Genomic DNA, 16,072 nt, shown 5'->3' on the forward strand with positions numbered 1-16,072 from the left:
TTGTGCTTAAGTCGATCAATGAATCAACTTGAGTACAATTAGCCTGACCATACATAGATCAAATCTCAGCTAGTTCCTGCTGAACCGGCTGATTTTAGATCCATGTATGGCCAGCTTTCTTCTCTGACCCCAGATACATGCAGGGGCAGAAATATTGATAATTATAGTGCTGGCCAAATGCTAAGGCTAAATGTACACTTCTCTCAATACAGTTCTATAATATCAGGACTGCCTCTCTAGGAATCAAACCTATGTAAACGTGCTATATCATATTCAAAATACAATTCAGCAGGTGTGTAAGAGTTGTGTGAATGTTGGGGGGCTGGTGTGAACTGAAATGTGAACGTAAACATACACATTCCACATAATCTGTGTTGTTGGACTTAAAAAAAAAAAAAAAAAAAAAGTCAAGGCAAGAAAAAAAATCATATTTAGTACATGTTTGGAATACATGCACGTTTCCTGCATGTTTATGCCTTTAAGATCATACTGCAAGTACAGAAAAAAAACTGCTGATGTGCCAGAAATATGGCAGGTTTCTACCCAGGGTCGAGCCAAGGGTTAGGTAGGAGAGGTGACTGCCTAGGGCTGGTCATATATTATACAATTTTCTTATGCAATTACCTTTAGATTTACCTTCACAGATGTAGTGCAAGGGCCTGCCTAAATGCATACAAATTGAAAGTGTTTAGGTTTGACCTCCATAATTTATGGTTTTGATAAATTTAAAGGAAAATTGTGCAAGAAAATTGTATAATGTATGGCCAGCCATAGGCACCTTATGGCCAGCCATAGGCACCTTCAGCAGGAAGAGGGGAATGGACAGGGGGTTGTGCAAAAAAGGGCAGGACATGCAACCTATACTTCTAAAGTAATTCACAGCTCATGGAGATGGGGGTGGGGGGGGGGGTACACTTTGGCCTTTTCGCCAAGGGTGCTAAGGGACCTTGTCCCAACACTGCTCTTCCTGATTGACATGACAACATGTACATACAGTAGGTCTAACATCCTTAGCACATTATCAGCTCTGCCTACTTCGTTTCTGATGGATTACAAGCACATATCTCTCCTCACCTTCTCTCCCCTCCTTATCTCCATAACCCTAACTTGGGCACAGGCAGAGAGCACAGGAAGTTATCAGCCTACAAGACTTCTGGCAGGATCAATAGTTTTTTGTTAATTATGGAATGGATATAACAAAAACACTTTCAGTGGTATATTTAGCAGACCAAAAAGGAGGAAATTAGAGATGTTCATGATTAGAGTTTACATACACTTAAAAGATAAAAACTTTGCTGAGAGGAATACAAAAGGAAGCCATTCTAGACTTCTCTTAAAAATACTAGCTGCTTGGCTGCCTTGCTGATTCAATGGCTTCAAATTTTTTAAGCGGGTGACTTCAAACAAAACGTGCAGATCAGATGTTTTAGCTGCACAATGGATTCACTGGCTGTACGCTGGCTCCAAGTCTGTCGCGGTATTAAAGTCAGAGAGGCAGAAGACCAGCATTTTCAGTGGGACGTCACTACCGGCAGACTCCATGCTTATTTAAGAACAGGTTTTGATTAAAGTGATAAAAGGACCCACCTGCCAGCCGGTAGGAACGGCAGAGACGCAGTAGCAGTGCATAAAAAGGGAGGGAGCTGAGCAGATTTATAGTCATCTGGATGACACCTTGTACCATTATCACGAGCAGACGAAGCTGTCAGACAGAAGAGGAAATAGAGAGTTATATAAGCAGGTGGAAAACTGTTGTATATATAATGAGAATTAGCTTTCAGGTTTCAGTCTTACAGGTTACTTGAATCTGATTGGTCTGGAGGGGCAACACTCCCATTTTTGTGATTGTGATTTTTTTTTTTTTATTGTCAAACCTAAAGCCTACGGCGGATGTTAACATAACCAATGGGCTGTCACAGGCTCATATCAAGAGAGCCCGACTATGCCTGCCCTTTCTGCCCAACTGCTCCATTCATAGAAGCTGTACTATAGATTATATAAATGAAGCACAATCTCTGCATGGAGGGGGCGGAACTATCTATTATCCACCCATCCTCCATTCAGAGATCCTGTATTATTCATAATAGCTGTAGTACAATTTCTGTGAATGGAGAAGCTGAGCGGAAAGGGCAGGCATCATTGGGCTCTCTTGATGAGAGCCTGTGACAGCCCATTGGTTATGGTAACTCCCACCATAGGTTTTAAATGTTTGACAATTAGTCAGCTGCTCATTTTTTTGAGGGGTGAGCACAAAGCTTATACTCACCTGATGTGCCCATCCTCCAGAAAACTGTGCTCCCCCACCGTCCAGAGGTGGACTGTTCCTGTCTATGGAGCGTGCTCTGGGCATGCTGACGTCAGGAACTGACGTCAGTCTACTTTCAAGACTGCTGGAGCTCAGGGGTGCCAAACCGGTCTTGTACGGGGAGGATCGGCAGATCAGGTAAGTATATCTCCACTGTCCTCTCCCCAGAAAAAAAAACAGTTAACCTGTGCAGTGTGGGCTACAGCCTCACTGCACAGGGGGGGGGGGGCTGACATTTGACTGGTAAATGAGGCTTTGGTATTTTAGTTTTGACTGAACCGAATGCCCCTTTAATTATACTAATTTATCTCTACAAAACATAAAGATTGCACATCATTTTGGAAGATTCAAGGATTGCACGTATGCATACTGTCTGCTTTCGCTCTCTGTAATGTACTAACTGGGCATCTAGTTGCTACAAAAAAAGCTAACAGCGCTCAGCAAATATTTGCAGTTCAGCAAAGTGAAATAACCATCACTGCCAGCTCCATATTTCTTTCATCATAAATCAGACTTTACAAACCTAATATTTACATTTTACCAGTTAAAGTTAAGTGCTGCTTCCTTTTCAATGAATGCGAGTGCCAAACAAAGGAAGATATTGCCACATATTACAAACCTTTTAAAGCTTTTATGAGATTTTAGTGATTGTGTTTAAATCTATTTTAAAACACATTGTCAATAAAAAGATTTGTTTTATTATTTATGCATTTCAGGACGCCATCAGAACCGAAAATGTTTGAGACAAAAGTTCGGTTTTTAGGGAAACACATCCACTTCAAAATGTCAATTTTATGGCAAATACCAAATTCTTTACAATTTTCTGTACTCTTGATGCAGATTTATAAAAATATTATGAGCTGCTCTTATAGGAAATGGCAAATTATATTTCACGTTACTTAGCACAAAATGGTGTTTGCAATCCGGCAATTAAAGGCTAAGTCCACCCTGAAAACACAATAATAAATGCACATATTTTTGCAGGAAAAAAAAATGTGCACTTTATTTATTTTAATTTTATTTATTTTTTACAGGAGCCTGCAAAGCACTACACCCACGATCAGTGGATTGCAGATGTAATGTCAGGCTGCTGGAGACTCTACTCCACCTCTATGTCTGTACCGAGGTACAGGCTTTCAGTTGGAGAGGCGGAGGAGGATTACAAGTGAGGTGCGGTTGGGGCTTGTACTTCATTCATTCACGGATCTCTGTGAATGAATGAAATGGCTGTGCGGGCGCAGCCCCACACAGTAGGGCAAATTTCAAAAGTAGCAGCAGCAGCATGCTAGCACAAGTGAGGGTTCTCAGGATTGTAGCATTAGAACATTAAAGTTTGAGGTGAGAACTAGGAATGCCTATTTGTGAGCATTCCTATTTCTTAGACCCTGCTATCAGGTGACAGCTCCAGGTCTCCCCTAATGGTTGGTGTGGTTTTCGACCATAAGATCACAATGACAGCTTTGACATGGTGATCACATAGACTTGTTTAAAGGCAAACCTTTCAGCTCAGGCTGTCACAGTGCATTGTCCATTTCTCAGCCTGTGTAAGCAGGACATTTACTAAAACAATATACCGCATAAAAGCCTTCCATGTCTTTAAAAACAAATGTAAAACTCATTTCAGTAGGAAAAATACTAATGCCCCATACACATGATCGTAATTTTCGTCGGAAAAACCTTGGATGGTTTTTCCGACGGAATTCCACTCAAGCTTGGCTTGCATACACATGGTCACACAAAAGTTCTTTGAACTTTCGACCGTCAAGAACGCGGTGAAGTACAACACTACGACGAGCCGAGAAAATGAAGTTCAATGCTTCCCAGCATGCGTCGAATTGTTTCCGAGCATGCGTAGGAATTTTGCCTGTCGGAATTGCTACAGACGATCGGAATTTCCGATAAATATAGAGAACCTGCTCTCAATCTTTTGCTGGCGGAAATTCCGCCAGCAAAAGTCCGATGGAGCATACACACGGTCGGAATTTCTGACCAAAAGCTCACATCGGACTTTTGCTGGCGGAATTTCCGATCGTGTGTACAGGGCATAAGTGTTTTTGTCAAGCTAACCAATGCATACTGATGCTGCTAAAATGTTGTCTGGGCATCTAGGCCATAATGACCTCAGGTGTAAGAATCGTACATACCAGGGTGAATACCAGGTAATACAGGGCAGTCGTTGGAAGGAGGAAGAGCAAGATTGTGAATAGCAACGTCCCAAGAAAGAGCTGTAGGAGAGAGGTGAAATTCAGTCACAGCAGTACATTGTAGCAGTAATACATTACAATGGATGGGGTACAACAGTTTTCGGCCTTTTGTGGCTGCCACAGCAGTTCCAGCACTAGATATACTTACCCCCACTGACCTGAGGATAACTACACCCAAGACAAAAACGTATATTATTATTGTAGGTTACCACTCCTTAGATGTGTTGGCTATATTGATTTTCACTTTTCATACTAAGAACCTTTTCAGCAAGTACAGAAAATGCAGGTTTATCTTGCCATAAATGCACTGTCCTCACTTGTGAAAAGAACTGGAATTGAAAACAAGTTCTCTCTCTTATGTAAACTACTAATCCCATCATACCCTGTAATGGAGATGAACAAAAATGCAGACATGCCAGAGAAAAATAAAACTGATGCAGTTATCACATCTAAAAAACTGGTAAGCTGCAATATATTGCATTTTTGTTTTTAGTTTTAGATACACTTTAACTCTATAAACTTTATTACCCACCACAACTAATCCCTAAACAACCTGAAACTAACCCCCAGTGCTAACGTTACACCTTACAGACATAAATACAATATTGTAATGATAAATACTAGCCAGGGAAACCCTGTAAAAAATATCTGTTTGCTTCTGACAGTTGAAGGAGCAGCATGAGGAGTGATGTAAAGGCACATATGTGCAGCTGGGGAGGACAAAAAAGTGGTTATTAACCTCATACATGAAATATGAACAAAGCATAGCCCTCCATATTGTCTATTTGTCTCAAGAGCACTAAGTGTCATTTCTGTCTGCTGCTTCATTCTTCTGCTATCTTCATGAATCACGTCTGACAAGTTTTCTTGACACCAAGAGAAAAAAAAGGAGACAGGGGAGGGAGCTCCAGCACACAGACTGTGATTGACAGTCTCTGCTCTGTTTCTGTGTTCCGTGTGAAGTGGAATGTGTCCCTTCCCTCCAATCAGCTCTCAGAGCTCTCCTCACTGAGCTCTGCGCTGTGTATATTCAGCTCTCTGCCCCCTTTTCCCCTTTTTTCTGAACTCTCAGACAAGTTTTATAAATTCTGGACTTTTAATTGATGTAGAGATGAGCAGACTGCAGATAAACATCTACAACTTGGGTAGGAGGATTTATCTCATCTCTTTGGGCTAGTCACTTCACTGTGTATATGTTAGGGTTTACAACCACTTTAAAGCAGGCTTGTATTGCAAAATACAGCTGTAGACAGAAAGAAAAAAAATAAAATAAAATCTACCTACCTGCTTACCATCTTCATTAACCACTTCCTGCCCGGCCTATGGCAGAATGATGGCTGGGCGGTGGTTCAGTTATCCTGACTGGGCATCATATAACGTCCTGCAGGATAACAGCCATCGCACGCCCGTGGGGGCGCGCATTGCGGTGATCGGTGGTGCGGTGTGTCGGTCTGACACATCGCTGCACCGATCTCGGTAAAGAGCCTCCGACGAAGGCTCTTTACCACCTGATCAGCTGTGTCCAATCACAGCTTATCACGATGTAAACAGGAAGAGCCGTTGATCGGCTTTTCCTCACTCGTGTCTGACAGACGCGAGTAGAGGAGAGCCAATAGGCGGCTCTCCTGCATGGGGGGTCTGTGCTGATTGTTTATCAGCGCAGCCCCCCTCGGATGCCCACACTGGACCACCAGGGAAGCTGCCAGGACCACCAGGGAAGCACATAACATGTGGATGGCCAGGTACATCCCCCATGGCCATCCACATGTGCCAACATATGCCCAATCTATGCCAATCAGTGCCCACAAATGGGCACTGACTGGCACCATTATGAAAACAAAAAAATTCAGTGATGCCCAGCAATGCCACCCATCAGTGTCATCAGTGCCACCCATCAGTACCCATCCATGCCCAGTGCCCATCTGTGCCACCTATCAGTGTCACCTATAAGTGCCCATCAGTGCTGCATACCAGTGCCACCTATCAGTGCCCATCAGAGTCCATCAGTGCCCGTCAGTGCAGCCATATCAGTACCCGTCATTGAAGAAGAAAATTTACTTATTTACAAAAAAATTTAACAGAAACACAGAAAAACTTTTTTTTTTTTCAAAATTTCCGGTCTTTTTTTATTTGTTGCGCAAAAAATAAAAATCGCAGAGGTGATCAAATACCACCAAAAGAAAGCTCTATTTGTGGGAACAAAATGATAATTTAGTTTGGGTACAGTGTAGCATGACTGCGCAATTGTCATTCAAATTGCGACAGCGCTGAAAGCTGAAAATTGGCCTGGGCAGGAAGGTGTATAAGTGCCTGGTATTGAAGTGGTTAAAATGTAAACTTAGCTGAGCATGTGCAGCTCAGTTTATATTTTGGCACAGTGCCTGTGTGCCAGGAACAATAAAACTTCTGCACATGGGTGGGGGTGAACAACATCATGCATCGAACAATCAAGGTGGCCAACAACTGACACCTGGAAGAAATCAGGGAGAAGATGCTGGCTTCAGCAAGGGACCTCATGGGCGTTGGCCTTTTGGAGCAGAGTTATGTATTGCTGGCTTTAGTTCCACTTTAAATGAACCTCCTGCTTTTCCCAGCATAAGCAATTCATTCAAATTGCAAGACAGAAATTCCATCAGCTCACAATCCCTCTGCTGGAAATGTGGTAGAACTGCAGTTCTAGAAAAGACTAGATACCTGATCCAAGTCATAAGAGCAGGAGTCCACTCGCTGGCGCAGAACATTCCACTTTTTGCCACGAAACAGCCGCCAAAGAGACGAGAGCCCATGCATCTTGAAGCAGTATAATCTGATAGACAATTGGACAATAATCAAAAACAAGAAAGACAACACGTGCCCTCTAAAGAAAAGGTAAACACTGGCATGTCATCTGATGTGTGTTCCTAAACTAGCCAGGGCACAGCTGTAAGCTAACCGTTGTAATAAAAGTAACCGACTATCAAATTAACTTCATGTTAAAAGAATATCAATAGCTGGGCTGGCAATGCTCTAACGATTTATGCTGAAGTCATACAGTCCACTTAATTTGCCATTGTGTTTAATAGAAACCATAATATGTCAATGTCTTTTCTGTGCTGTGATACAAGCAGAATAGGTTGATATACAGACCCTATAGAACCTAAGATTGTAAAGATCTGCAGGGTTATCTAATATTCAATGTGCATATAATCAACGAATATAAAACACAATCCTATAAATATATAGTGCAATTAAAAAAATAAAGGTGCCTTATGCCCCATACACACGAGCGGAAATTCCACCAGCAAAAGTCTGATGAAAGCTTTTGGTCGGAAATTGCGACCGTGTGTATGCTCCATTGGACTTTTGCTGGCAGAATTCCAGCCAGCAAAAGATTGAGAGCAGGTTCTCTATTTTTCAGTCGGAAAAATTTCCAATCCGAAAATGCATTCGTCTGTATGCAATTCGGAAGTGCAAAAAATCAAGCATGCTCGGAAACAATTCGACGCATGCTCGGAAGCACTGAAATTAATTTTCTTGGCTCGTCGTAGTGTTGTACGTCACCGTGTTCTTGACAGTCGAAAGTTCAGAGAACTTTTGAGTGACTGTGTATGGAAGCCAAGCTTGAGCGGAATTCCGTTGGAAAAACCATCCAAGATTTTTCTGACGGAAATTCCGCTTGTGTGTATGGGGCATTAGTACTCACATACATAAAGTGCTACAAAAGTCCATAAATTGGCTTGTGTATTAGGGAATCATCCACCCACTGATCCAGACTGCTGCCCAATTATACAGTATGTGGACTGATCACCAACCAACTAACCGCCACCTTGTGAAGTGGACACTCACCAAAGACAACGCGACGATACGTGTAGCAAACTCAACATGTTATCCCAGGCAAGGGTCACCCCAGGTAACATATGCATCCGCTCATGGTAATCTCCTCTGTACCATGCTCGGGTTCGATTTCAGCTGTAGCAAACAAAGCTCACACCAGAGCCAGTAAATGCCGTAATAGAGCGGTCAGGGCCATCTTTAAGGCAGGGCAAAAGGGGCAGCTGCCCTGGGCCCTGTCATTGTTGTGGGGCCCAAAGCAGCTGCCTCATACTTGCCAACTATCCCAGTTTAAATTCCTATGTTCTTTTAAGTTTTAGTCCTGTGCTGTGTCCCAATATCTCAGTGTGAATTACTGGTATTAATGCTGCCCAGCTCTGCCTTATTGTTGTGTACAGATGACTCACCTGCAGACCCTGTGTTTACATGTAAATAACCAGAATTCATATGTAAATAGCAGCGGCCGGTGGCATTGATATGTAAATAAAGGCGGCATTCATATGTATATCATGCCCCCCCTGCAGTGAGGAGATGATGTGCTGTAACCTCAACCAACCAATCAGTAAAGTAATACTGTACAGTAATCTCTAGCAAACAAATAAAATTATTCCTGCGCTACCATGTGCGGAGGGAGAGAAAAAATATAGAAATAATAAATGTAAAACTGGGAAAAGCTGTCTACACCAGATAGGGTACACCCTGCCCCTATTGGTTAAGTAAATGAATAGAAATATGGTGCTGCGCTAGTCCATTCAAGAAATGATACATAAATCTCTAGCAACCAATCAACAAGCAGAAATCATTTGCTGTAACCTCTAGCAACTAATCAGTGAGCCGTAATGTGTGCTGTAACCTCTAGCAACCAGTAAGTAAGCAGTAATGATATGCTGTAACCGCTGGCAACCAATCACAATTGCTGCCTGATCTGATACAGTAAACTGATTTTAAGTCTACCTGCTATTTATTGTATGTCTCAGAGCAGGTGGAGAGTGAAATTGCATGGGGGGGGGAGGGGGCCCAAGAAAATTTTTGCCCAGGGTCCAATCAATATTAAAGACGGCCCTGAGAGCGGTATTTTATTAAAATTAGAACAGGTACGTAGCTAGCATCCAATTGACAAGAAACAATGCATTGTAGCTAAATGCGCTAATAACTCACATGTAAAGCCTCTGTCGACCCAAGATCGTGCAGCGACGTGACGTCTGCAAAAAAGTCTCTGCCCCAGTGGCAGTTGGTTGGCGATCAGTCCAGATACTGGACAAATGGGCAGCAGTTCGGATCAGTGGGTGGATGAGTCACTAATACAAAAGCCACTTTATCACTTTATGGACTTTTTTTTGTACTTGATGTATATGAGCACTAAGGCACCATATTTTTTTTTTATTGCACTGTATATTTATATGATTATGTTCACATTCATGATTATATGCACTTTGGATATTAGACGACACCAAGATACTTATATGTTATATTGTATTATTGTTGATTTTTTTTTTGTTTTGTTATATTGTAAATTGTGGTATGTTATTTGTGGTGCTGCAGATGTTTAGAATCTTAAATACAATTCATCATATCCAGATCAACAAGTGCTGTGTAAGGCTTCTGGACAGGACTGCAACATCCTGTCACATGAATCTGTGCAACCTATATTTCACACTGAGCTACAGAGGGTGGTAGCTAATTGACAGGAACTGCAGCCAGCTGCTCAAGATAACAAAAATCGGAGCCCCACCCTCCCCATCCTGCTCCATACTTTGGACCACTGACGAAAATTTGTGAAGGATGTCTGACTTTTCTCTGACCTGCAGACCAACATAACAACTAGATAATTAGCATTTTTAGAAAAAAGTCAAAACTAGCAGCAGTGTATTGCTCTCATAAAAAAAGGGGTGAAATACTTATGCGCTACTAGAAATGTTGGCGATTTGAAGTAGTGTGAATCAAAGTGTATACAGCTGAACTTCTAAAGTGTCACCAGCACCAATAGATATATAAATAATAAAGTGAAGCAGTGCTTTAAAACTATAATCAATGAAAATGCAAAACAGTATAAAGTGCTAAATCCAAATACAAAAATGAGGTGCAAATGCAATAAACAAATCCTGTGTCAAAGTGCAATCATATAATGAAAAATAGTCCAATGGCAGTAGAAAAAATGTGCATCAAATATTACAATGATTAAAAGTCTCTTCAATTGTGCAAATAAGTGAAAAAAAAAAAGGGGGTGGGGGGGAGTGTCCAAGTGCAGATCAGCAAGGTAGGATGTGACGATAGCCTGTAGATAACCTTCAAAAATCCACACCTAGTGTGTTCTAGCCTCTCACCTCAGGAATAGACCCCAATGGGTCCAGTCATGCATCAAGATATTGGATCGTGGCAATCTGGGCTGTCTTCTTCTTTATAGAAGATATCCCGGCGGGATAAGGAACAACTGCAGCATTAGGGGATAGATGGATCTTTTTCCATGTGTTCCACAACAACCTCTTCCGATGTTCCTCCAGATCCGGGGTATTACCTCCTCTGCTGCCACTTCCAACAACATCTCCTCGCTACTAATAGCGAGGATATCTTCCAATAAAGAGGAAGACAGCACAGATTGCCACAATCCAATATCTGAGGTGAGAGGCTAGAACACACTGGGTGTAGATTTTTGAAGGTTATCTACAGGCTATCATCACATCCTACCCTGTTGATTTGCACTTGGGACACTTTTTCTCCCCTCCCCCCCTTTTTGTTGCACTTATTTGCACAATTGAAGAGATGGACTATTTTTCATTATATGATTGCACTTTTGCACTTTGACACAGTTGCATTTGCACTTCATTTTTGTATTTGGATTTAGAACTTTACTGTTTTGTGTTTTCATTGGTTATAGTTTTATAGCACTGCTTCACTTTAGTATTGCTCTCATAGCATTCACACTCATGACACCCAACATTAGAGACAATTTATTCTTACCAAGCAAAAATACCCTTGCACACTGGTACTGACTAATATTCCAGCATTCATCTTCCTCACCCAGCTAACGTGACCCCAGTGCTGATAGAGAGGGACAAACAAGTTGCTGCGCCTGACATCCTCCTTATCAACCAATGACATGATTGTTAGGATGCCAGTGGCTGGTCTGTACAGTGCCCAAGGCTGTAATACTGCACAATAAAAAACTGTGGCTTTGTGTAACAAAAAAGCAGTCATGATCCACCCATTTGCATGTTTACAATTTTGGGGCAATTCATATGCATTTTGCCAAGCCACCCCTGAAAAACCCAAAAGGTTGAAAAAGGCCCTGTAAACCCACCAGCCAAAACAGTTTTTTGAGTTTTGAATAGAATAAAGAATAGTTAAATTCTCTATCAGGTTTTCAATGCTGTCTGGGTCCCCGAGATAGATTTTCTTCCCATTTCCTGTCTATGACTCACAGAAGTAGAGGGAAATACCAACACCAATAGTACTGCACTCTTATATCATAAATTAAGATAGTGAGTAAACACATAAATCTTCATTTGAATTATGAACAATACAAAAAAATTGTGAAGTTCATGTATAGAGCCCACACGTGAATAACATCCTCAGTGAGTATAGGAAAGGTTCCTCTCCACCAGCATGCAGACACACGCATATGGGAAAATCCAAGAAGTCATACATGAGGTCACAGGAATGAACCAAACCGCTGCTGTCATTTATATATATATATATATATATATCCTATTCAAGGCTCCAGTTCTGCCATATAGAGAGGGAGAGGAATAAATACTCTCACGGTGCAGGAATTAAAATAATTTATTTTTTTAAAAAAAGGTTGTATTGCACTTACCGGGATCAGCATGTATTGCATAGGAATTGCCGGTTAGCGTTCCAGCCGAGCGAAAATGACGTATCTCAAACACCACCCAACGCCGTTTCGTCAGCCTACATCTGACGTCTTCAAGGGTAACCCCTTTTTTATAATTCATATGAAGATTTGTTTACTCACTATGGTGATTTATGAAATGTAATTTATGATATAAGACCACAATTTCTTTGTTTCTTTTCTCCTTAAATTTAAAAACGTTCATGTTCGATTAAAATCTAACAGTAAAAGGTTATAGCATGAATATGGCAAAAAATAACATCCTTAAAAAAAAAAAGGAGTAGCTCCAGTCTCCCCCAAAAAATAAATTAAAAGCGAGCAGCTACAAATACTGTAGCTGCTGACTTTTAATATAAGGACACTTACCTGTCCAGGGATCAAGCATTGTCATCATCTGAGCCGATTCTTCAATCTGCTTCGGGGTCCAGGCGCCAGCATCTTAACTATGGGAAACCAGCAGTGAAGCCTTGCATTTTCACAGCCGGTTTCACACTGCGGTTAGTCCTACAGTCTTCTGGGCTCTGTGATGTGTCCTAGAAGGGTGCGAGGAAAGGGGGTGGAGGCGAAAATCCGCAGTGATCTGACCAGAAGTGGGAGCGGGTACCTGTCAAAAACAGGTACCGCTTTCCACACCCACCCAAAAAGTGGCAATTATTAAAGGGGGGGATGCAAACAAGCTGAACGTTCCCCCTTTTGGGCGAAGTTCAGCTTTAATTTCTTGTGCCATTTCGCAGATTCTTCCTAGGGTACACACACGCAGAGGATTTATTGTGACTTTTTATGCACCCCAGTGTGTTCCTACCTGGCTCCATATACATAGAAGCAGTAGATGTGGAAGGTCAGGAGGGCAATGATGTCAGAAAGGATGGACAGAGCTACAGTCAAACCCAGACAAGCAGACAGGCCGATATACCAGAGAATCACTTCAATGAAGGGAGACATCAGGCGGATGTAACCTGTAAACAGTATAATGAAGTCATGCATTTGAGCCAAGGTACATAGAATTTCAGGGGTATCAGATTATTCATTGGCAGTGAGCTGGCTGGCAAGTGGTGTGAACAAGCAAGTCATAAGTAGCAGCCTGTGTATTCTATTACTAATATTTTAGTACAGAAAATACCTGATGAAATGTTAGGTCATATTGCGAATGGTGTAGAAAGAAAACACACCAGTAATGACAGAAGTAAAACAGAGTCTAGCACTGACAGGAAGAGTGGTTTCTTATAAGGAAAAACGTTTTGATCCCTTGGGATCTTCTACAAAACGTACTTATCCAGAGGTGGATGTGATACATAAAGAATCTTCCCAGCACCTCATCCAAGGCTCGATTCATCTTCAGCCCAGCGGGAGCTCCCATCAGCCACTGCAGCAGCTCCTGGAGCTCTAGAGCTATTCGCTAAATAAAAAGCAATATAGTAAAACACATTACATAGTACACAAATGTGAAATGGTAAACACTAGGAAACTGAACATTTGCTTTAAGAAAACCTGGGGATGTGAGTAAGTCTTGGGGCTGCCACTGCTGTCTTGCTCCTGAACATACTGTCTTGTTGATCTAATGTCGTCAATGCTTCCTAAGCCACTGACAGTCATGTTGCCTTAACTGGCAGTATGTTTGTTCCAGGTCATTCACTACAAATACTAAAATGAGAGGATCAGCACAACTGGCAGGCAACTAGCATTTTCAGAAGGAGGACAGCAATGGCAGGCTTCATAATTTTCTCAGCACAGGTTTCCTTTAAATTAATCCTAAAATATTTTAAAAGTACAACAGTGCTGAAATGCATCACCTTGTGGGGCTATCAGAAACCAGTGTTATCCTTCAAATCAATGCCAGAAATGCCCAGGCTGTATATAGGGCCCCAGGTTTTAATCAGTTCAGGAATAAGCCCCATCCTCTGTTAAGTGTCAGAACTACAGTGGACTTAGATACTTTGGCAGTTGACTGGCGATTGCTTGGAAGAGGGTGGATCAGGAGGGCCTCGGACTAAATCACAGCCTGTATATATCATGTAAGGATCAAAATGGATCTCCCACAGTGTTCCAAATATATTATATCACAATCTGTCCCTCTCCAAAAAATGTTGAAATACAATATTGCATTTGAAAGAGAAGTATGGGTTAACAAAAAATAAATAAATTATACTCACCTAGGTGCATCAATGCTGCATGTGTCCCCACGCCGGCTTCAAGACCGCTGATCGCTCAGTTCTCAGTGTTCTGTGAGCAGGGAGCCGGTGACTCTCTGTCACCGGCTCTCTGCTCTGCCCCCCCAGCAGTCACTAGAGCACTGAGATGTGGAGGGGGAGGGAGCATCTGGCTTAGGCTCTCAGTGGCTTGCTGAAAGTCTGAGCCAACTGTTGGTCCAAGCTTCTGGGTGGATCCCAACTATATGCTCAGGATCTTTCCACAGCCTGAACGGGTCACAGGAGTGCAGGACGAACTGCACTCTTGTGATCCTCAGGAGAAGTACAGCCAAAAGAGCTTTGGCCATGCTTTCCCTTTAAAGTGAAACTATAGTTAGAAAATTAAGTCTTGCTAGATGACTTCAGGCTGGCCCCTTTTGCAGGTATAGCTATGTAAAACATTAAAAAAAAAAAAAGTACAAATACTGACGGTAATACACTGTCTCGCCCTGCTCTGCACATGCTCAGCTGCTCTCCATTTTTGAAAATGTAGAAGCCAATCTGCTGACAGTGTAAAGATTTGCTGCTGCTCAGGGGCTCTGGGCTTCAGCAAAATGGCAGCCTCCAACAAGAAGAAACAGAAATCATGCTAGAAGCAATTTACAGCACACACTCATTTTGATAGCATAATTGATAATGTGGAATGTATGTTTCTTGCTAAAGAAGTTGTTATAGGAGTTATGCTTTAATTATCTTGAAACAATATCTTTGAAACAATATTAAATAGAGACCCCTAAACTACATACATAAATAGCACAGTCTGAACAAGATATCCAAAAGCCAAAATTTTACAGCAAGACTGTCATTTCTAAAAATGACTTTTCCCATCTGTGTGCTAGGCACCATCCAGTGCCTTCACCCCAAGCACTGCTACCCACAGCTCCAATTCCTGCTGCCACCCAGTTTAAATTGCAACTGTTTCAGGTATGGGGTAAGTTGTGACACTATCCCCTACCCTCCCATAATGCAGTGGTTGATGCCCGAGAGGCAATTTCTAGGCCTGAGCCCTGTCACAAAAGTAGAAAGTGAATCTGGAGGCAGAGGGCATTCTGTGGACTTCAGAGCGGCTTGTCGCTGCTTTCTCTTGCTTCACAAATTCCTAGTCTTTTCTGCACAAAAGTTTTGAAACTCCTGCTGTATACAGAGGGAAATTAAAGTTTCATGCTTGAAATCTATAGTCAATTTTTATATGCCTTGGGAAGCTGGCAGAAGATTCTATGATGCATGGTATAAGCCAGCCTTTCTCAACCTTTTCAACACAGAGGAACCCTCAAAATAGCTCACTGGTCTTGGGGAACCCCTGCTAAAAATTAGAAATCTACAACTCATGATACATTAGTGTGATGGTCAGTGGGAAGAATGGTCCTTACACTTGTGGTCATTGAGAAGAATTACCTCCTTACAGATAGCTAAAAAGATCAATGGTGTGAGTGGGAACTTATCTGAGAGGCATAAATTGCCCGATGCTGAAGGAACCCCTAGCAACCTCTGGAGGAACCCTAGTTGAGAATCACTGGTATAAGCACTTAAAAAAAAACCCACTTACATCAGCAACAGGGATGAGAGCATCAGCCATCTGACCAATGTGATTGCCCTGGTACAGCCAGCACATCAACAGAATGCCCAGAGTTACATCTACAAACAGCGACAGGAAAGTGCTAGCCTTTCTGTAAATCAGAAAACATAGACAAACAATTAACACTGAGGTGGGAATACA

At 42.0% G+C, this 16,072-nt stretch overlaps 1 protein-coding gene across 3 annotated transcripts in view; it reads right to left on the reverse strand.

The window, feature by feature from the left end:
• The window catches only part of PIGQ (phosphatidylinositol glycan anchor biosynthesis class Q), a 60,982-nt gene that overhangs the window by 12,197 nt on the left and 32,713 nt on the right, over nucleotides 1–16,072 (reverse strand). For all 3 annotated transcript variants that reach the window (XM_073636537.1, XM_073636536.1, XM_073636535.1), the window contains exons 4-9: nucleotides 15,902–16,022; nucleotides 13,439–13,565; nucleotides 12,972–13,125; nucleotides 7,204–7,315; nucleotides 4,450–4,530; nucleotides 1,588–1,702 (exon numbers count right to left, since the gene is read on the reverse strand). In XM_073636537.1, coding sequence (XP_073492638.1) covers nucleotides 1,588–1,702; nucleotides 4,450–4,530; nucleotides 7,204–7,315; nucleotides 12,972–13,125; nucleotides 13,439–13,565; nucleotides 15,902–16,022 — 710 coding nt within the window. The remainder of the gene's footprint in view (nucleotides 1–1,587; nucleotides 1,703–4,449; nucleotides 4,531–7,203; nucleotides 7,316–12,971; nucleotides 13,126–13,438; nucleotides 13,566–15,901; nucleotides 16,023–16,072) is intronic.

This window comes from Aquarana catesbeiana, linkage group LG06 (assembly GCF_042186555.1).
Source record: "Aquarana catesbeiana isolate 2022-GZ linkage group LG06, ASM4218655v1, whole genome shotgun sequence".
In the NCBI taxonomy this organism is placed as follows: domain Eukaryota; kingdom Metazoa; phylum Chordata; class Amphibia; order Anura; family Ranidae; genus Aquarana; species Aquarana catesbeiana.